A 22,062-nucleotide genomic window follows, 5' to 3' on the forward strand; every position below is an offset into this window, starting at 1 on the left:
ACTAATGTAGGGGAAATGAATAAAGCTGGGCTTCGGGGCATTATCATCTAGTGGCGTTTTGAGACAGACTTTAAAAATCCTATCATCATTTAAAAAAGAGAGGACAAGGAAAAGGAAAAGGAAAAAGACAACAGAACACTAAAAGTCCTGTGAATTCTAGGAAGGTCACGTGTGCCAAGGACATGATGTGGGGGAGGCTGGGTCAGTAGAGTCCAGGAAGGGCCCCCTGGAGAGTTGACCCTTGAGGCTGGACCAAGGTAGGTGGGAGGGGAATTTGAGAAGGTGCATAGGGTAACATCCTTTGCCCTCAAGAAGCTCAGGATAGTTCCCAGGGGTGGGGAGTCATGGTGTAGGCAGGAGAGGCAGAGGGGAAGGGCTCAGAACAGAGGGCATGCCCCACCTAAGTTGTACCCTGTAATGTTTACATGAAATGAACACTGTCTCTGTTTCTGTTGTTGGTTTAGACATAACTCTTGGGAGCCTTTTCTTGGCCTTCTGGCTTCAAAGGCTGAGTATGGCCATTTACCCTCAGCCTTTTCTGGCCACTAGTGGCCATCCCTGATGTCATGCTGGCTTCTCTGTATCTCCTATCTGGTCACTCTGCCAATGGTAGGACTTTATTATCGTAGCTGCCTGGCATCAGCACAGGCACTTTCCTCATCCTTAAGTGCTCCCTGGAAGAACAAATACTGTAGGGTGCTAGAAGCTCGGGAGAGCCAGAGGTCCTCTGAGGGACACCTAGAACACAGAGCTGTGCCCAGAGATCCCAAGCCATACTGTGGCATTTCCTGTGAGCAGCAATTAGGGAACAGGGCTTCAGCCATCTTCAGGAATAATGATTCGGTGGGCAACCCCCTGCTCAGTTTCCTATAGGTGAAACACATTTCTGGGAGCTCCAATAGTCTGGGGAGAACCAGTAACAAGTTGGTCTACACAGGACATCAACAGACACCATCTATTTGATCTATTTGCTGGAGGTACCTCCCTCTTTCCTAGGGAGTGGTCTGACACTGTCCCCCTTCACAGCCAACCCTGGCCTATGTCTTGGTTTGTGCAGGGGGGGGGTGTCCAGGCCTTCAGCAGGACCTCCTGTCAGCGAATGGAGGGGGTGGCTTAGCTGGTTAGGCTGGGTGCCTCTGCAGATAAGGCATTAACAGTACTGCAGGACGCGCCCTGAGGATCTGCTGACGCCTCCTTTCAGGCCAGGTGCTTGGGGTGAGGTGCCAAAGGTTCTCTATAAAGAGCTGGATCTCCTGGACACAACCACTTGCCCTTTGGCTGCCGAACTGCCTGAGTGTGCCAGGCTCAGCCCAGCGACCACCATGGTGAGGCTTGTGCTGCCCAACCCTGGCCTAGAGGACCGGATTCCATCTCTGGATGAATTAGAGGTCATTGAAAAGGAAGAGTCCAGCTCCAGGCCCAAATGGGACAACAAGGCCCAGTACATGCTCACCTGTGTGGGCTTTTGTGTGGGGCTGGGCAACGTGTGGCGCTTCCCCTACCTATGCCAGAGCCATGGAGGAGGTAGGACCTGGGATCCTGGTCAGTGGGTGAGGTATGGGTGGCAGCCAAAGCAGGAGCCCAGGAGTAAACAACATGGACCAAGGACATGGGATGTACACTCCCCAGGATTCAGCATCAAAGAGGGTCACAGGTGGGGAAGGAAGAGGTGGAGTAATAGTTTCAAGTTGTTGGTGAAGGAGATGTGCTCTACTCTTGCTTATGTGAATGAAGTAGTTTATGTGGGGCTGCAGAAAAATCTCCCCTGGAGATGGGGATGGTACAGGTAGTTCCCCGAGGTCCCTCCCTAGGAGTAGAACATGCACCTGGGCCCACTTTGAAGGTGGGTACTACATGATCCTGTTGGAAGAGGGAAAGTTGGGTTCTCAAGAGTGTCCTCAGAGGACAGGATGTGGACGAAGCCTGTCTTGTTGGACTCCTGACTGGCCCTGAACTAGCATATGCGGAGAGGAGCTGCCGCACTCAGTGACTCACGAGCCTCAACTTATGTGGTAGCCTTTAAGAGAACCTTGGCTTTCCCAGTGAGGCCTGTGTCTCCCCAGCTGTACTCCCTCTTCAGAGAGCCCTAGGCTCTGACCCTTGTTCCACTAAAGGTGTTCCACAGCACACATCCAGGTGGCTCTGGAGGACACAGCTGGGGCACAGAAGTCACAGGCATAGCTGCCTCACATGCTCCCATATTACAGAGACAACTTCTTCCAGTTGGTACTCTAGCATTTTTTAATCCCTAACCCCACAAGAGCTGCTGTACTAGGAAATGCACAAAAGCCCTCACACTTGTACATGCACATTCACACAACACTCACACATACTTGCAAACACCATCACAAACAGCCTTGTGTATGTGTGTATGTGTGTGTGTGTGGTATGTGTGTGTGTGTGTGGTATGTGTGTGTGTGTGTTGGGGGTGCTTCTGCCTTTGCCTCCTCACCTTGAGCCTAGGTTCTGCCTTCTTAATGTGGTGCTGTCAGTGGAGGTCTGGGCAGGCCTGGCTGCTGTAGAAACTGGCTCTGCTGGGCTCCGGGTGTGCCACAGGTGTGGCTGTATAGGTTCCAGACATTCTCCTTTTAATCGGGATTCTCTGACTCAGGAGCTTTCTTTACTTCCAGTTTGTGCAGTCACACACTGGCATTGTGAGGGGAGGTTGTCACAGCTAAGCTGAAATGGCCACTGTGTTGCTGGGTAGATGTGTAGGTCGGCTGTTTATGATACTGCCAGTACATTTCACTTAGACCAGGCTCTAAAGCAAGTGAGAGAGCTGACAATGCCAGGCTTTGCTGCCCAGGTGACCTCACCTAGATCTCAGGTGATTTCAACAGAATTGGCCCAAGGCTTTCCAACCTCCTATTCTTGGATCCCCTCTACTTTCTGAGACCTCATTAAGTTGTAGGCACTCCCACAGCAAACAGACTCTGGCCTTCTTCCCACTTCCACCCAGGCAGGGAACCCTTAGGCTCTCCTGCACTATCCTGCTGTGGAAGATCTGTGTAGGGATGTAGAGGTGTCAGATGGATGGAGGGTAAAAGGCAAGGTGCAGATATATCAGGTCACTCCTGTACCTAGGAGAGAAGGGCTGGGTCTGAGTCCCACAAGCAACTGTTCAGGATTTTCACAAAAGAACTGTGTCTTTGGTTTGTGTTTCAGTGGGAATCTGATGGAGATTCCCAGCATCTGAGATCACTGCTGTGCCTGGGGTGCTGGGCCCACAATGAGCCACTCTGAGCCAACAATGCACAGGGGACTGTGGGGTTTGGCACCGTCCCTGTAGGTGTGTGGAGCAGTGGTCTGTGGATCAGGCAGCACTGCAGACTTCTGTGCCAACTCTGAGAAGACAGGAGGGAGAGGGTCGTGAGGGCTCTGGCCATAGCCTTGGTCCCTTGGGCACACTGTCCTGAGCCTTGACTTTCTGAGAGGGCCTGGGCTTGGCTTTTAAAGGGAAAGGCTAGGTAAAGTGGGGAGAACTCCTCTTGAAGGAGCCATGTGTTTTGGGGTCTCTCTGGCCTGTGTTGAAACCCCAATCCATGCCACTCCACCCCCACAGAGGCTAGTCACCCAGAAGGAAGGGAAGTTTGTGTTTGGGTCAGGTGAAATCAGGAGAGCAGGACCCAGAGATGGTCCCCCTAATGTAAGGGTTGGCTTCTTGATTTAATGACTTCTTACAAACAGTTCTATTACAAGGTAGATTTTTCTGGGCTGAGACTCTGGATCCTGGCAGAGAAAGCCTGCAGGTGAGGCTACTTCCCTCATCTAGTCTTCAGAGGAAACTTAAATAGATGGAGAGGCATGAGGACACCCTACGGACTCTTGGAGAGGGGACAAGAGATTATGGCAGGTATTGATAGATAAGGGCAATGGAGCTGGGTGGTGTTCCTGGGTATCCAAGACTCTTAGATATTCTGCCTCCTGATAGCTCTTGGGTTTGTCAGTCACACAAACTCCCAGTACAGCATGGACCAGTAAAGCTGAGCAGACATGAGAAGCAGGCAGTCCTGGTTCCTCTGTAGCTTTATTCTTGGAAACTCAGACTGTCTACCAAAAACTATATAAGCCAGTCACCAACTCTCATGGTAAGCCTGCGTGAGATGGGCTTGCTCCAAGCCCATTTCCTGAGGACTGTATATGGTATGGAAAGGTAATATAGACACAGTGTAGTCCAGGATCAGCCTCTTAGGTCATCCTGGTTCTGGTATTCTCATCCATGAAATGGAAAGAACGTTATGGTTGAAGGTAGCTCCAACAGCAGTGACATTCAGCTGACCCCTAGTCCTACTTTGTCACACACGGAAGTTACCATATCTACCTAGGATACTCAAGAGCCTGCATGGGTACAGCATACTCACATTAGGCATCTTTCCTGGGCATGGCTACAAGTTTAGGATACTGGGAACCCATCTTTCCTCTGTGTCCAGGCAACAACAGTGCTTGTGGTTAAGGTGGGTGCCATGGGAGCTTGGCCAGTTACTGCCTTCCTTCAAGGATCAGGTAGGCCCCCACAGAAAGTTCCTAACCTTTTCCATGCATCCTTTATGCAGCCCCACAGTGAGTCCACTACTCCCTGTCTAGACCTGGTTACCTTGTGTACAACAATAAGCAAGGGTGTGCAACACATACCCTTGCTGGAAAGAGAATAGGATAGACCTCTCCACCTGAAGCACTTGCTTTATGTCTCTTGGCTCCTCTGTTGCTTTCTCTTCTTCTCTCTCCTTACTCCTACTTTCCCAACCATAATTCAAAGACAGATCTGTTCTTATTCAAGCTGCACATTCCATTTCCCTTCAGCCCCACTTTGCCGTGATCTCTGCTAGTGCTTCTCTTCTGTGTAAACAGCAAATGCTGAGAACTCCAGGCAGCATGAAAGACCTTATCTCTGAGAACCTTTGGACATTAGTCCAGTGGCCAGTACCTGCACCCTGTTCTCCTGCCCCTACACCCTGTGGAAATGTGGAATAGCAGCTCAGAGATGAGTACCATATCTAGGGATGGCACACTGTCAGCTTCCTCAGAAGCCCAGGTCTTGGACCAAGTTTGTCGCTCTGAGGTAGGAATGCCATATGGGCACCACTGCAGGAACCTCAAGATTGTCAGCAGCTAATGCCCCCCTACATGACTGGCTCTTACGTATTGGGCAAGGGAAAACAAGGCCTGGCCTACCATCCTTGGTTCAAATACTTGGCCACCCCAGGGACCTAAGGACCTTTAGAGAAATGAGAACATCTCTCTCTCTCTCTCTCTCTCTCTCTCTCTCTCTCTCTCTCTCTCTCTCTCTCTCTCTCTCTCTCTCTCTTGAGACAGGGTTTCTCTGTATAGCCCTGGCAGTCCTGGAACTCACTTTGTAGACCAGGCTGGCCTCGAACTCAGAAATCTGCCTGCCTCTGCCTCCCAAGTGCTGGGATTAAAGGCGTGTGCCACCACCGCCTGGCCAGAACATCTCTCTATTCCTTCTTCCATTCCTTTGTCTCCTCTGTGTCTGCTTCTCCTGTCTGACTTTGTTTGTTCTCGTCTCTCATCTCTGTCTCTGATTCTCCATGTCTCTCTGTCTCTCATCTCTCTTTCCATCTTCCCTTGTTTCTTTCTGTCTTTTTTTGCTTCTCTGTCTGACCCAGTCTCTTTGTTTCTATACCTTTTTATCTACCTCCCCCACTTGTCCTTCTCTACCTCATGTCAGAGGCTCTTAAGTGTTGGAGAGAGTTAAGGCCTAAGCTGGGCCTGTGTGCTCCCAATTCCAGGTTGCTCTCTAGGTTCTCAGGCCTCACCTTTGGCTCGAGCTTTGTCCTCACTGTGCTTCACTGACTGAGACCTCCAATAGAAACAATAGGAACAGTAGCAGCTCTTCTCTGCCTATGTTTCTAAAAAGATGGAATGTGATGCTGTTAGGAGTAAACACCCATGAAAATTCTCCTAAGCATTATGATCACCCCAAAGCTCACACCAGCTCTTTCTGTCGGCAGTAGCCTGGTGCTGGCTTTCCTACAAGACACATGTGGGGATGAAATCTTGCCTTCAAGGAAGCAGTACTTCCCACCGGGCAGCACAGGGTTATCCTTATTTTAAAATAGCTCCTAGTCGGGCAGTGGTGGCACACACCTGTAATCCCAGCACTCTGGGAGGCACGAGGCAGGTGGATTTCTGAGTTCGAGGCCAGCCTGGTCTACAGAGTGAGTTCCAGGACAGCTAGGGCTATACAGAGAAACCCTATCTCTAAAAAACCAAAATCCAAAAACCCAATAAAATAGAATAAAATAAAATAAAATAGCTCCTAAGTACTTACTCTTTTAGTCTTCCCATTGTTGTGGAGGTATCTTCTGAGATAGGTCATCTTCTATCTAATTCTACCCCAGCACTGGGCTACAGCTATTTCCAAATGCCTACAGGGAAGAATACTTCAAAAGTTAATTCTTAATGCACCAAATCTGAGGCCAAAATGTCCCTCAGAGGAGAGGGAGTTGACATTGGTAAGATCACCACTATAGGTATAGAGAGGGCTTCATGTGTTTTCTGCTCTCAGCTTCCATGTGTGGGACAACACACATTGTAAAATGTACCTCTTGGCCATTTTTAAATGTCTTGTTCAACAGCCTTATGTGCATTCATAAGGTTGTACAGTAAGACCACTGTCCACACCTCGAACGCTCATCCTCTCCAACTGAAACTGTCCCCATTGTCACCACCCCACATTGCTTCCTGCCCCTGCAACCTCCATTCTATGGTTTCCATACATTTTCCTCCCTCCGTTGAAATCCTACTATATGGGGTAGGTTGTGGTGTGTTTGTCCACTCAATAACTGAACACAGGTATCAAACACCTCCTTGAGACTCTGCTTTCAATTCTCTCAGGGACCTGCAAATGGAATTGCTGGCTAACATGGTTGTTTTGTGTTTACTTTCACTCCACAAATGACGGCTGTTTTCCACGGTGGTCGTACTATATTCTGTTTTCTCACCAACAGCACAGATGGTTTTAGTCTCCACCTCTCCTGACCTTATAATTTTTCCTGCTTTTGTAGCTATCCTCATGGTATGAGGTGGTAACTTACAATTTGGACTTGAGTTTTGTGCATGCTCAGCGATGTAAATATCTTCTTATGTGTTAATAGACTGTGTGATTTCTCTGGGTCAACATCTTTCGGGGGTCTGTGATCATCTTAAGTTGGATTTTGTTTGAGTTTTGTCCTCTAAATATTCTGAGAATTTAATACTTCAACAGACTTGTAGTTTTCAAATCTTTTCTCCTATTTGACAAGTTCTCTTTTGATAGTGTTATCCCCTTCTCTCTCTTGTCTTCTCTTTCTTCATTTCTTCCTTCCTTATTATTATTATTTTTTTTATTTTGGTTTTTTTCAAGACAGGGTTTCTCTGTATAGCCCTGGCTGTCCTGGAACTCACTCTGTAGGCCAGGCTGGCCTTGAACTCAGAAATTTGCCTGCCTCTGCCTCCCAAGTGCTGGATTAAAGGCACTGTGCCACCACTGCCTGGCCCTTTCTTATTCTCTCTCTCTCTCTCTCTCTCTCTCTCTCTCTCTCTCTCTCTCTCTCTCTTTCTCTCTCTCTCTCTCTCCCCTCCTTCCCTCCCTTCTTCCCTCCCCCTCCCTCCCTTGCTCCTTCCCCCTCATGCTTCTTTCTTTCTTTCTTTCTTTCTTTCTTTCTTTCTTTCTTTCTCTCTCTCTCTCTCTCTCTCTCTCTCTCTCTCTCTCTCTCTCTCTCTCTTTCTTTCTTTCTATTTGAAGTATGTTTCTCAATATATACCTGGCTGTCCTGGAACTTGCTATGTAGACCAGGCTAGCCTAGAACTTATAGAGGTCCTATTAAGATTAAAGGCTTGTGCCACCATGCTCAGCATTTTTCTTTTTAAGATTTATTTAGTTATTATATGTTTATGAGCATTTTGCCTTCAAATATGTATTTGTATTATGTGCATTCCTAGTTCTCATGGAGGTCAGAAAAAAATGGTTAGACCTCCTGTAACTGGAGTTATAGATGATTGTGAACCACCACTCAGGTGATAGAAACCGAAATAACTTGTAAGAGCAAGTGCTCAGCATCCTTTGAGCCATCTCTCTAGTTCCAATATTGTTATTTCATATACATTATTTAAATTTTTCATTAATGTATCTCTTATAGAATTATAATTAATATACAGGACACCATTGAAGATTGCTTTCCTAAATCACATGAGAGTCACACTTCCTAGTGTTAAGGTTTGTTAGGTCTATAGTACAAAGGAGTTTGCACAGATGAGGACAATGTGGCCAGTTATTTGAGACCATTGTTGTACTTATTACACTTTTAAGTAAAGAATATATACCAGCAAATGGAGCTACTCTAAACCAAAGGGTGGTTGCCTCCTCTCCAAGTTGCCCAGCATCAGTGGTGAAGACAGTCTGACAGCAGATCTAGCATTAGTTGGCTGTGCAGTGACAAACTGTCCTCACCACAGCTATTCTCAGAATTTGTGCTCTGTCCTTCTGCACACAAGGCTCTGGTCAGTGTTGGGGCTGGAGCCAGCCAGGAGGCTCCCCCTGGTTTCTTTACTGTCGATGATTGGTGGCACTGTCACATGCTTTGTTTGATGGCAGTTTCCTTCAAGTCAGCAGGGAGTGTTTACATGGGATGATGGAGACTGTCTGCCTGCTGAGGGATACTTCCAGGCCGTGAAGTTTGCTGTGGCCTCACTCACATGGTTTACAACTGCATATCAGCTCTGCTAAAGTGCCACCGGGGCATTGGTGGCATCTAATCATTAGAACAAAGGTTTTAAAGTACCTGTCCCCAGGAGGTGGTGTCCTGGATTGTAATGACATGTCTTGCTTCTTCCCATCCAGGGGCCTTCATGATCCCATTCCTCATCCTCCTGGTGCTGGAGGGCATTCCCTTGCTGCACCTGGAGTTTGCCATCGGACAGAGGCTACGCAAGGGCAGCGTGGGCGTGTGGAGCTCCATCCACCCTGCTCTGAAGGGTGTAGGTGTGTGTCAACGCTCCCAGCTGGCCTAGGCTTTACAGGGCTGGTCTAGTTCCTCCTTAGCTTTCCCAATCAGTCCCAGGCTCATGTTCTTCCAGCAGCCCTCTGCAACCTTTCCTTAGAATCCATGGGAGTGTGGGTTACAGCATCTAGGCCAGGCTCATGGCCAGTAGGGAACAGACAGGCCAGCAGAGGTCGCCCGAGTACCCACAGCCCTGGGCACAAGAAGATCTAGATGCTGGGGGAGAGCACCTGGTGCCACCTTCCCAGAGCAAAGATTCCAGGGCCAGAAGGGGGAGCTGCAGGTTGCCTGCTCTGACCACTCCTACACACTCAGCTAGGAGGCCTAGTGCTGCCACCAGCCTAGGTGTGGTCACTCATTTACAAACTCTAACTTGGAGATGGTCCAACCTCCAGCCTCACTAAGAGGACATGGCTCACTGAGAGCTCAGAATGCAAGTAAGTGCCGTGGACTCTCCAGCCAGGGAAGAGAAGGTCAGGGTCCATGGACAGAGAGTTCAGATATGTTTATCCCAGAAGCCCAATGCTGGATGGCCCAAAGCCCACACAGTGGCCTCTCCCTGACCTCGAGCCCTCCCTGCTCTTGCTCCTTCCTTCCCCCAACTCTCTAGATCTCAACTTTCCCTCCATTCTCTTTCTTTTCAGACACATTTGGTTTTTTTTAGTTTTACAACACAAAAGCACAATACTGATCCATTGCCTACTGCCATCTCTGCTTGCCTCTCACTACTTCTTCACAGAGATTTTCCTGAATCTTTCCACCTGTCTTTGGCTTGGACTTACCAAGTAGGACTCCCTGAGGTAGAGTCACTGACATTGTCAAAAAGGCTCTTTGCAAGGGCTCTGGTACCACTTGCCTGGATAAATCTTTTGGGGCCTTAGGTGGAGCAGGTGAGGGTGTAGAGGGCTGGGGACTTGAGCTCACTCTGGGAGAATCAGGTGTTCATATAATGGTAACACACTGTTAGGTTCAGGCTGTATCTGCTCTTCAGGTTGGGGAGCAGGCATCTGCCAGTGTCCTACCATCTCCCTGGGGTGGGACACCCTGCACTCACCTGCTAGAGATACCAGTATGCCTTGCACAGTGCCATCCCTCCCCGCAGGCATCGCCTCCATGTTCGTGTCCTTCATGGTGGGCCTGTACTACAACACCATCATCGCCTGGGTCATGTGGTATTTCTTCAACTCCTTTCAGGAACCTCTGCCATGGAGTGAATGTCCACTCAACCAGAATCAGACAGGTGAGCTACTGGCCCTACACAGCGGAATGCAGATGCTACTCCCACCCCACCTCTGTCTGTCTGACATGATATAGCTTGTAGTAGAGTGGAAGAAATGGTTGCTGGCAACTTCTTAAAGAGATGGTCATACCTTGTGACCAGATGGCCTTCTCATTTTCTAAGTGTTAGATTCTTAGAGTCCAGAGTTAGCCAAAAACTAGAGCATTTTTTAAAGCATATAACATTTAAAAATTCATGTCTTATGGGCTAGGGAGGTAGCATACTCAGTTTAAAGTATTTATTATAGAAGCATGAAGACCTAAGTTCAACCCCCAGTGCCCACACAAAAAGCCAAGCATGTGTTGCATGTAATACCAGTGAGCTGGGAAGACAGAAACAGGAGGATTTCTGTTGGCTATTCAGCCAAGTGTAATTAATGAATCTAGGTTCCATTGAGAAACTTCATTTCAAAAAAAATATGAACAGCTCCTGAGGAGTGATACTCAAAATTGATCTCTGACTTCCACACATGAAATTTTACACACCTGAACCTGTACACACATTAATGTATACTCCATGTACACATATATACACAGATGCAGACATAGGCACATGCATATGTACACACACACACACACACACACACAAAGGCAGAGGGGTGGGGAAATAGAGAGAAGGAGCTAGGGATGGAGGGAAGGAGAGGAGGGGAGGGGAGAGGAGAGGAGAGGAGAGGAGAGGAGAGGAGAGGAGAGGAAAGAGAGAGAGAGAGAGAGAGAGAGAGAGAGAGAGAGAGAGAGAGAGAGAGAGAGAATCCACAGGTATACCTACTACCTCAACATTTGGGAAACTGAGGTAAAAGGATTGCTACAGACCCTCTCACTACAAAACAAAATAGAAATCCATAGTCCAAGAAGAAAGCCTTAAATAAGGTGATTTCTTTCTTTTTTTCTTTTTCTTTTTCTTTTGGTTTTTTTTTGTTGTTGTTGTTGTTTTGTTTTTGGGGGGTTGGTTTTTTCGAGACAGGGTTTCTCTGTATAGCCCTGGCTGTCCTGGAACTCACTCTGCAGATCAGGCTGGCCTCAAATTCAGAAATCCACAAGATGATTTCCTATGTCATACTGGTCACATGGCTGATTCCATCAGTAGATGAGCCAGGAGACGTGTGCAGGTGGCCCCAGGTCACCAAGCATCTCTAGCAAGAGTAGAGATTTCAGATCCTTGGTAGGAAACTTTCTAGTTCCCTCCACTGTGTTCCTGGCATCTCTACACAAAGAGACCACACTGCCCTTCTCAGACCCTTCTCCTATGGAGACAGAGAGGCACATGTTTTTGCCCATGACCTATGGGACACGTGTGGTTCACAGATACATATAGCTACAGAGGAGCATGAGAGCCTGTTTGGTAACCACTGTCCTGACTACCAGAGTAACTCTGAGTGCCTCACACAAACCCTTAGGAGTCCATGAAGATGGACCTATTTTGGTCAAAACACAAGTCCTCCCCAGGATCTTAATTTCTTCTGGTAGGACAGCCCCAGTTGTTTCTCTGAGGAAGAGGTGTTAAGATAATCACACCTTTGGTGGTAAGATAACACAGAGTTGGACTGCAGTGATCATGGGAATGGCCACAGAGTCCCAAAGACCATGTGCAGGCTCTTTCAGGGGTAATAGTGAATTTCTTCCAGGAGTCATGGAGGAGCTGGTTCTCAGAGTCTTGGGTCCATATCAGAGCCCAACAGTATTTTTTAGCAGACTTCACATAGATGAGCACTTATGTACAAATAAGTGTGTGCATGTACGCGTGCATGGTGGATACAGATGTGTAGGTGCATTCACAAATGCCCATGTGTATATGTGAAGCTATATTCATGTGCACAAACATTCCTGTTGTGAATGCCTGAGGCAGAAGCTAGGTTTCTGCCATTTCCCCTGGCTTATTTATAGCTTGTCTCCACTTTTAACCCATACCTTGATGTGTGCTCTGGTTCTGCAGGCTACGTGGAAGAGTGTGCCAAGAGCTCTTCCGTGGACTACTTCTGGTACCGAGAGACTCTCAACATCTCCACTTCCATCAGTGACTCGGGCTCCATCCAGTGGTGGATCCTGCTCTGCCTGACGTGTGCCTGGAGTGTGCTGTATGTGTGTATTATCCGTGGCATCGAGACCACTGGGAAGGTACAGTACACAGCTGAGCACGCTACATCCCGAATTCACCCTTTTTCCTTGTCTGACCTCTGCATCCATCTCACACTGTGTCTTCCCCATCTCATTCCTCACAGGCTGTGTACATCACCTCCACCCTGCCCTATGTTGTCCTGACCATCTTTCTCATCCGTGGCTTGACTCTGAAGGGTGCCACCAATGGCATTGTCTTCCTTTTCACACCCAATGTGAGTCTCTGTCATTTACCAGCTGACTACTTCAGGGCTTCAGACCCCAAGGAAGAAGTCTATGCTTGATTCTCTTGGCTTCAAGACCAGCTCATTTCTATATTATGGCAACTGACTGTCTGATGCTCAGTCCAGTGTCCTGGTTGAGAAAGGCCTGGCAAGGCGTTAGCCTATGGATGGGTCTTTAACACATTTATCCTGGATGGAAACTCTTGGGTGGCTTGTCTTTTTTTCTCTGTGTAGAGTGGCATCTACTGCTGGGGAAGGAGATAGCTTCCTCCTCAGTGGAGGGGGAGGCCTGCTTCCTGTGGTCACAGCTGAGTCCCTGTATGACAGATCACGGAGCTGAGCAACCCCAACACGTGGCTGGATGCAGGTGCTCAGGTCTTCTACTCCTTCTCACTGGCCTTCGGGGGTCTCATCTCCTTCTCCAGCTACAACTCTGTGCAGTGAGTATGGAAGTTAAGGGAAGGCCCTCAGGGATAAGAGCTGTGGGCCCTCTAAGAGCACATTGGTTCTGGAGTCTAGTTTCCCTGTCAGACCATGTAGAACTCTGCTGTATGGTTAAGAAGGAGGGCGTTTTCAAAAGCACATCTCCCAGAACCAATGTTGGTCAGTGTGACTCTGCAGCTACCCTCAACCAGCCCTACCTAAGCAAAAAGCTATTAGGAATAGAAGGCACAAGCTTTGAGAGGATCTCCCCTTGCTGGATCCCTTGATAATCTCTGCTTCTTGGTCTAGTATGCTTCCTCCTCCACTCCCAATTTGATGGCCACATTGTTCCCAGTCTACCTCATAACTTCAGGTCCCAGGTATGTTGGTGCCCTCAAAACCCACCCTGGACCCAGGAAAGATCTTGAAAGCTGTGACTCTGGCAGCTTTAGACATGCATTCCTTCTTGACATCTTCTGGAAAGTCCCTAAGTGAAGAAGAACCCCCCCAAACATTCAGAGGTGATATTTATTGTTTCCCACAAAGGTGTAGGGAACACTAGTCAGGATTGGTGCAAGCAGACCTGTACTCTGTGACCAGGGTTGGTCAGAAGAAAGCAGTGGGATCAGTTGGTGGTTTGTGGTGATAAACCTAAGGGAGAGCTGGGTAAGAAGTGGATGGAGGCTTCTGGTAGATCAAGCAGAGCTCCATGGGCTCAGGATAGGCAACCCCATGGAGAGACCGAGGCAGCAGACAAGGCTGGAGCAGAGGCAGGGCCTGACAATCAGCATGTCTGTTCTGGGAGGGGTGGTTTTCAATAGGTGTGACACAGGAACAATGTTCTTAGAGGGCATGGTCTGTGGCCCCTATGGTCTGGGCGTGCAGGCCCTTCAGAAAGCGTGTTGAAATTGGGAGGATGGGCAGGTGTTCTATTGCACTATGGTCTTTGAGTCACCAACTGATGGGTCTCAGGCTTTGGAAAACCAGTTCTGGTGCCATGGAAAATGTTCTAGAAAGCAACCTTAGAAATGCCACTGCAAGTGGAGCCCAAGTGGAGGTGTGGGTGAATTATTTTTTATGACAGTTTTATTTAGACAGTTTGTATTCTATGCAGTTCATCCACACTAGGCTACATGAATTCATTCACATGAGTCCAATGGCTGTAGCATATCCACACTATCTCCATTTAGTTCTAGAACATTCTCATGGGCAAGTACTCCTGAACTCCTAGGTCCCCTGGTAGCATGTCTCTGCTTTGTCTGCTCGAGTATTTCCTGTGGGTAGAACTGGAGGTGTGGAGTCTTTGGCATCTGGTTTCTCACTGGCACGATGCTTCCCTGATGTAGAGTGTGTTGGTGCTACAGTCTGGTGTAGCTAGCTGGCTGACCACCTGCTGTAAGGACAGCCTAAATGTGCTTGTCCATCCACATGCTGGGACTTTGGCTGCTTCTGTTTTTATAATTGTGAATGGTGCTTGTCACACATGTGCTGTTGCCATGTTCTAGGGTACACCTTGGAGGAGACCTGTCATCATGCCACTCCATGATCAGCTGTTTGAGGACCCACATGCTGCTCTCCATGGCACTGTGTGATTACAAGTTCCCTCCAGCTGTGCAGGGTGGCCTCAGTTTCCCTTTCTTGTCAACTTTTGTAATTATCTGTGTTTTGGGAGTACCCTTCCTTCCAGGTAGCACTGTGCTGCAGTGTGACATGCACTTTTCTGATAGTTGTGTACTCTGTTTTTGACCCAGCATGGGACAGCACAATGACAGCTGTGTTGGGAGTTGGGGTTCAAAGACTGGGATTAGGGTATGTTCAAGCTTTTTCATCTCCAGATGGGATTTCAAAGGCTTCAATCAGGAGGTCAGTGTGCAGTCACAGTGTGGGGTCACAGAGGGCTGAGGTGAGTAAGGGCTAAAGAGCTGGGCCAGCCCCTGATCTGTGGCCACACCTTCCATGTCCCTGAGAGTCAGGAACATGCAGATCTGTGCTGCCTCTTTACATAAACCTGAGTCTCTCAGCTGGTCAGAAATACATCTAGGACCTGACGCTAGAACATTCCATTCTGTGCTGTGGTTGAACATCCATCCTTTTGAGGGGCATAGATAGACATTGCAAGGGCAGATGCTCAGAATGGTCCTACCTTGCCTCAAATGCCAGTCAGGCTGGCCAGGGGCCATCTGGAAAATTCTAGAATCTCTTTTCCATCTTTTTACTTCAGTCAGGTAGCCCAACCAGCTCTCCCAGGCCTGGGGGCCTATAAACTGAATTGCTTTTTATAAATACTAATCCAAATTGCTCTTATAAACAAAACCCTATGGTGTAAATAGTATAAACCTCATCTTTAGAGAAGCCTGGGTTGGGAGAGAGACTTCAAGCAGTAGAGAACCTGGTACAGCCTCTTTCTCTTGGCCATGAGGACCTGTGCATCTTTTAGTGTGAGGTCTAGGCCTGTCCCTTTTGTGAGGCTGACTGCTTGCCTGAGGCCTTAGGTGAGACTTGATCATAGGAATCTCCAACTCTTGGCAACCTGGGCTTTCGGAGCACCTCCATGTGCCGTGAATGTTTGGGAGGCTTGGAACACAGTGAAGAAGACAGCAGCTTGGTTTAGGGTCAGGACACAGCCCTCTGGTCACCCTGAGTCCTCAGTGGCCACATGTGGCCACTTAGCAGGTACTGGGTTCTCCTATATCACATTAGCCTTTTGCTGACTGATGAGCACCCAGGAGTCCAGCCTTAGACCTGAACACACTGGACCTGCTATTCTGCATGCTGACTTTCAGCAGGTAGGGGTGGGGTATGGGCCTTGTGAATCAGCTGTGCTGTCCTGGGGTGACACTCCTCTCATCCTCAGCAATAATTGTGAGATGGATTCTGTGATCGTGTCCATCATCAATGGCTTCACATCTGTGTATGCGGCCACCGTGGTCTACTCCATCATTGGTTTCCGAGCCACTGAGCGCTTTGATGACTGTGTCAATACGTGAGTTGCCACCCTAGCATTTGGGGCTGTGTTCAGAGGGCATGCACATAGACCCCTCTCCTCTTTGCCCTACCAACCCTTGCCAGTTCAGCCTTTGAGCAGCTCCTGCCTAGGACACACAGCAGCCCTTTTAATCCCTTCTAGGAACATCCTGACCCTCATCAATGCATTCGACCTGCCTGAGGGCAATGTGACTTCAGAGAACTTTGAGGCCTATCAACAGTGGTACAATGCCACCTATCACGAGGCTTATGCACAGCTGAAGTTTCAGACCTGTGACATTAACACCTTCCTTTCTGAGGTAGGTGCATCAATCTCCATGCTACAGAGGCCTCATGTGTGGGAGGGGGAGAACATCCTCTTTTGGTCTTTTCGAGTCATACAGAGAGGCTTTGTGTAGTCAGCATCTTGCCCTCCAAAAGTGGCAGGAGTTAAAAACCAGACAGAAAGAAGGAGCCACTGTTCACCCATCATGACTCTCCCCTCTTGATTCCTCCAGCATCTCAAATCAATTAAACAAAACACCCCCTTCTCCTCCCCTGCTCCCCCTCCATCCTCAGATCCATTGCCTCTTTTTCTATGATTGTTACTGCTGTATATATGCACATATGCCTAGCTATATGAACACAGCCTGCTGAGTCCATTTACCATGGCTTGCATGTATATTGTTTCAGGGTTAATCATTTGGTAGTGGATAACCAGTGGATAGGACTTTTATTTGGGAATGCTATTCTCCTGTTCTCAGCATTCCCTAGTTGCCTGTAGTTCTTTGTATAGGGGTGCCTTCCTCCTTTCCCCCTCCCCTCAGTAAGATTTATAGTCTCCACCACTTCATTATCACGTCTGCTGCTGTTATTCCCGTTCAGGTCTTGTTTAGGCAAGTGTTATGAATTTGAGGTGTTATGTGTGTTGCTTCCTTGTCATAAAAAAACATGATACCACACTGTTTACTTGATCCTTGACCTCTTACAATCTTTCTGTCCCCTCCTTCATAATGTTCCCTGGACCTTGGGTACAGACTTGTTTTATAGATACATCCATTGAGAATGGGCATGCCAAGATCTGTTGTTTTCTACATTTTGGCCGATTGTCATTTTCTGTTAATAGTCTCTAGCTGATTCAAAGAGAAGTTTCAATGAGGGGTGAAGACTACACTTATCTGTGGGTATAAGGATAGAGACACAGCATGCAGTTAGGGATTATGCTGGTTTATTAAAGTAGCTCAAATTCTTCTTTTGGATCAATGACCTCAACATTCCAGGGAGTTGGCTTGTTCCAGTGCCAAGCAAAATTTTGGTCTTTTTGAGTGGGCCTTAGGTTCAGTTAAACAGCTGTTGGTTTATGCCAAGATACGAAAGTCACTGCTGAATTTTCAGGGATCATTGTTATAGTTCACAGCTGAGGAGGACTATTGTTTTGCTTTCCTCCCTTGGCAGCTTGCTCAATACCTTCAGTACTATGAAAGTTGGTCCTTGGGGAGGAGGCTTTCCTATCATATTCAGCTGAATTCTTCAGAGTCCTACGTCCAAAGTGCATGGTGTCCATTGCTAAAATGGAGACTTAACCTTTAGTCTCTGGGGAAACAGCTAAGCGCAACAGCAATAGCTGACTCAAGATGGAGGAAAGCAACAGAAAGCTGAGATGATCTTATGTTGTGTACAGGGTGTGGAGGGCACAGGCCTGGCCTTCATTGTCTTCACTGAAGCCATCACAAAGATGCCAGTGTCCCCATTGTGGTCGGTGCTCTTCTTTATCATGCTCTTCTGCCTGGGCCTCTCCTCCATGTTTGGAAACATGGAGGGTGTAGTGGTACCCCTTCAGGACCTCAATATCACCCCTAAGAAGTGGCCCAAAGAACTGATGACAGGTATGTATGAAGCTTGCCATCTAAGGGAGACAGACTTGTGCTCCTCATGACAATGGTGGGTGTAGCTCTGGGTTGAGCAGCCTTGTAGCCACAACTCTGCTCCCTGTCTGGCCACAGGCCTCATCTGTTTGGGGACCTATCTCATCGCCTTCATTTTCACACTGAATTCTGGCCAGTACTGGCTCTCCCTCCTGGACAGCTATGCTGGCTCCATCCCTCTGCTAATCATCGCCTTTTGTGAGATGTTTTCCGTCGTCTACGTGTATGGAGTTGACAGGTAAGAGGGGTAGCTCTGTGGGAACATGCCATCTTTATCAGAAAAGCTGAGTCACAGAATCTCTGATAAACTGAGCCAGCCAAGTAGGCATCAGTGAAGTAGGAATGCCATGGCACAAAACTTTCACTATTGTGCAAGAGAGTGCAGACATCCTTTGTAGGAGTGGGCTGGCATTGGCTTAGTCCTGGGACTTGGTCCAAGAGGTAAAGAGAGGTCAGAGGATGAAGGGTTGGCCTTGCTGAAGTGGTGCCTCCTTTCTTATTAGACATGATCTAAACAGTACATATACTCCCATTGGCCCCCTGCTACCTGTCCAAGAATAGGAATTTGCAGGTGTACTAGAAACTGATATGTAGTAACTTTGGGTGCCAGAGAAAGAAAATACAAGTGAAAATTCAAACACACTTCATTACACAAACTATATACATATCATATACACATACACATCATATACATACACATACATACACACACACACACACACACACACACACACACATATATATACATGATCTTCAGTCTGGAGGCCCAGAAGCAGCACTGGGTCTAGAACAAAAGCAGGGAGAAGGTAGGAAGTGAGGAGGGGGAGGGGAGGCATGCAAGGTGGCAGGACTTGGGCTTTGTAGGACATGGACATCACACATCCTGAGGCAAGATGGAACTCAATGCCCTTCATCCACTTGGCAGCTATCTACATCAGAAGTACTTCTGGACTTGGGCATAGGCTCTTCTAGAGGGAAGGGGGGCCTCAGCAGCTTTCTAGAACTCAAGCACAGAAACGCATAGAGAACTACCATTAAGGGTTACCTCCAACTGTCAGTTTGACCCACCATCTCAAGGCATCATTGCTGTTGCTGGACAGGAATCCAGGAAGCTACATCTTCCAAAGAAGGTGTATCATGATCCCTGTAAAATGATCTATGAAGATCCACTAAAACTAGTGGATTGGTGTTAGCCCTTTGCTAGAGATCCTATTCTGGAAAACCTTTATCAAGTCTCTGAAAAGTGAAAGGCCACAGGGGACATGGGCAAGGTTACACCAGCATGAGTGGGGACGAGACTCTAAGCCTGAGGAAGCAACATGGAGGCTGAGGAGCACAGGTTTTTGTGACGTTTGTGATGTAGGAGGCATCGATAAGGAATGTATCAGCTGATTCCTGGAGTGGCTGCAGCTAGCACATGCACAGTGGTCTGAATTCCACACCACTGTGAGTAGCACTGGGAAAGTTATTGCCCAGAGATGTGAAGAAAGGAAGCCACATGACTAGTGATAGGCTTGATGCCAGTTACTTAAAGGTTATCACCAAGCCTGCATCTAAGCCCTAGAGTCTGCTGGGGCCCCAGACAAATCACCAGTAGTTATGTACGTCTCATTGTGATCACAACAAATTCCTATGATGAACAAGTTCTGCCAGAGTTGCCTTTGAGCAGGCCAGTAAATGGCGTGCATCACTGAACTTCAGGTTGATGTTGCTCACACAAGGGCAGCTGAATCTTGTGTGAGTTGGAAGGAGCAAAGTCTAATTCCCCCTGCTATCATTGTCACATGACAGGAAGTAGGTGAGGATATGAGACTTCATATGCATTCATAGCAGTGCTGTGGGGATTCCAAGATGGTCAGATGGCAGCTGGTGACAGTGTCAACCTGGGTCTGCAAAGAGTGCAGACATATCTTTGCCTGCAAAATTAGAGAACCTTATCAAGGGAAGGCTAAGGCACAACACACCAAGATGATAGCTACTGTATAGGTATAGAAAGTCTGCCAGTCTTTGGCTTTCATGACCTACCAGTGACTCTGCCCTCTGGCCTCTGCTGCAGGTTCAACAAGGACATCGAGTTCATGATTGGCCATAAGCCCAACATCTTCTGGCAAGTCACGTGGAGAGTGATCAGTCCACTGATCATGCTGGTCATCTTCCTCTTCTTTTTTGTGATTGAGGTCAACAAAAGGCTCACGTATAGCATCTGGGACCCTAACTATGTGAGTACCCAGGCAATATGATGGGCTCGACGGGGAGGAAGGAGAACTGTCAGGGAAAAAGGCAGGAAGTGGGGCAAAAGGGCAGTAGAAGGGCTCCAATGGGAGAAATAGAAGGTGACATCATGGTGGTGGCAGGCATTTTTCCACATGTGTTACCTGCGGTTCTCTCACCAGGAGGAGTTCCCGAAATCTCAGAAGGTTCCATACCCCAACTGGGTGTATGCCGTTGTGGTCATTGTGGCTGGAGTACCCTGCCTCACCATCCCCTGCTTTGCCATCTACAAGCTCATCAGAAACAGTTGCCAGAAGTCTGGTGACCAACATGGGCTGGTCAATACGCTGTCCACAGCCTCTGTGAACGGGGACCTTAAGAACTGAATGGGTCTAGTCTGCATAAGGCAGAAGATGGTGTGTGGAGGAAACAAATGCAGGACCTATGGGGAAAGTAGTCTGTAATATGTGTGAATGTATGAGTACATATACATGTATTCATGTCACACAGATGTGTACACAAGTGTTACACAAACATGTGGGGGACACAGACATGTTTATGTGTATATACCAGTCTTATACATGTGTATATATAGATTACATGTAACACATGTATACCTAAGTGTATATGTGCGTGTGAGTTTATGTACACATGATGATCATATGTTTGTGTATATATTTCAAGGAGGGCATATTTATGCACACATGTATATATGCACACACACATGTTATCTAGATGTATATATATGCTCACATGTTAACACATCTGTGCACACATGTGTATACATATATTCACAGGTGGAATCTATTGAGATGTGTATATGGAATCTATGACATGTATGAACGTGCACTCATAAACTTATTATATATGTATGTCTGATGTATGTGTGTACCTTCACAAGTGAATTTTGTGTTGTATGTGTATGAGCATCCCCATGTTCATTTGTTTGTTCATTGCAAATAGGTATGTGCACATGCCTATGCTACCTTTGTACACATGACACACATGTGAAAAAAATTTTTTTACATGCTCTTAATGGAAGTGCTTACCACTCTGGCCTAGTTGTCCTCTGCTTGTCCTCACTATAGGGCATGGACAACAGCCTGGGGACAGACATAGCTCAGGACCTACCTTTCCCTGCAAGATCCTGGCAAAGAGCCAAAAGTGAATATGTAGAGGGTCCAGTCTGGTCTCCTTCCCTGTGAGTGAAAGGTAGAGGTGAGGATGTACTGCTAACCTGGCTCCTGGGAATGTTGTCACTACCCACTCCCAGCCAGCCCTCTGTCCCTTGCTGTGAAGGCTGGATTGAGGCTCTTCTGCTCTTTAAGGAGAAGCACATGAAGCTGGTGGACTGGCTAGGCTGAGAAGACTTGTTTCAGTCGGACCTGATACACCCTCACTTCCTGCATGCCTGCTTAATCATTGGTCGCTGAGCAGGCTGCTGAGCGGCCAAGCTGACCTTCCCTTCTCTTCTGAAGCAGGGGCCACTCTGTGCACTTCTGAAGAGGGCATGAGCTTGTAAATCTTTAGCCAAATGTTGGAAAAGGAAGGTTACAGGGTAACTCAGCTGTGGCCACTGCTGTTGAGAACAATCCAAGGGAAATGGTCTCTCCGGTGACTGAAGCCTAGAAATCTTCAGTCCTGTGGCAGTCAGTGAAGCCAGGGAGGGCTATGTCTGCCCCTCCTCCCAACAGGCTAGTGGTTCCTGGGTTCACATCTACCCTTAGCCACAAGTACCTGGGTCTTGGGGTGTTTGGTACAAGCTACTGTCCTCTTATTTCCATGGGAAAGCCCAAACTTAAGTTAAATTAAACTTTCTGAGAATCCTCATAAAAAGCAGTAAGAAACTGTGGTGGGCCCTGATGTCATGTTCTTCCTACTTGGTAACAGCAACCACATTTTATCCACCACAAACTGCAGTCC

The 22,062-nt window shown here is 47.7% G+C and overlaps 1 protein-coding gene across 2 annotated transcripts; it reads left to right on the top strand.

The window, feature by feature from the left end:
- The first annotated feature begins 1,322 nt into the window (after positions 1 to 1,322).
- On the top strand, positions 1,323 to 20,525 carry Slc6a19 (solute carrier family 6 member 19). Of its 2 annotated transcripts, XM_052159873.1 has the most exons (12): positions 1,323 to 1,524; positions 8,840 to 8,980; positions 10,102 to 10,239; positions 12,211 to 12,392; positions 12,497 to 12,607; positions 12,944 to 13,056; positions 15,894 to 16,022; positions 16,167 to 16,323; positions 17,685 to 17,889; positions 18,007 to 18,166; positions 19,985 to 20,147; positions 20,322 to 20,525. In XM_052159873.1, exons 1-12 carry the CDS (start codon positions 1,323 to 1,325, stop codon positions 20,523 to 20,525), a joined length of 1,905 nt encoding a protein of 634 aa, XP_052015833.1. The 2 variants fall into 2 exon arrangements, with proteins under 2 accessions (XP_052015833.1, XP_052015834.1); XM_052159874.1 differs by lacking the exons at positions 1,323 to 1,524; positions 8,840 to 8,980 and adding an exon at positions 9,379 to 9,436.
- Positions 20,526 to 22,062: the final 1,537 nt, after the last annotated feature.

The sequence above is a fragment of the Apodemus sylvaticus genome, chromosome 16 (assembly GCF_947179515.1).
Source record: "Apodemus sylvaticus chromosome 16, mApoSyl1.1, whole genome shotgun sequence".
Taxonomy (NCBI): Eukaryota; Metazoa; Chordata; class Mammalia; order Rodentia; family Muridae; genus Apodemus; species Apodemus sylvaticus.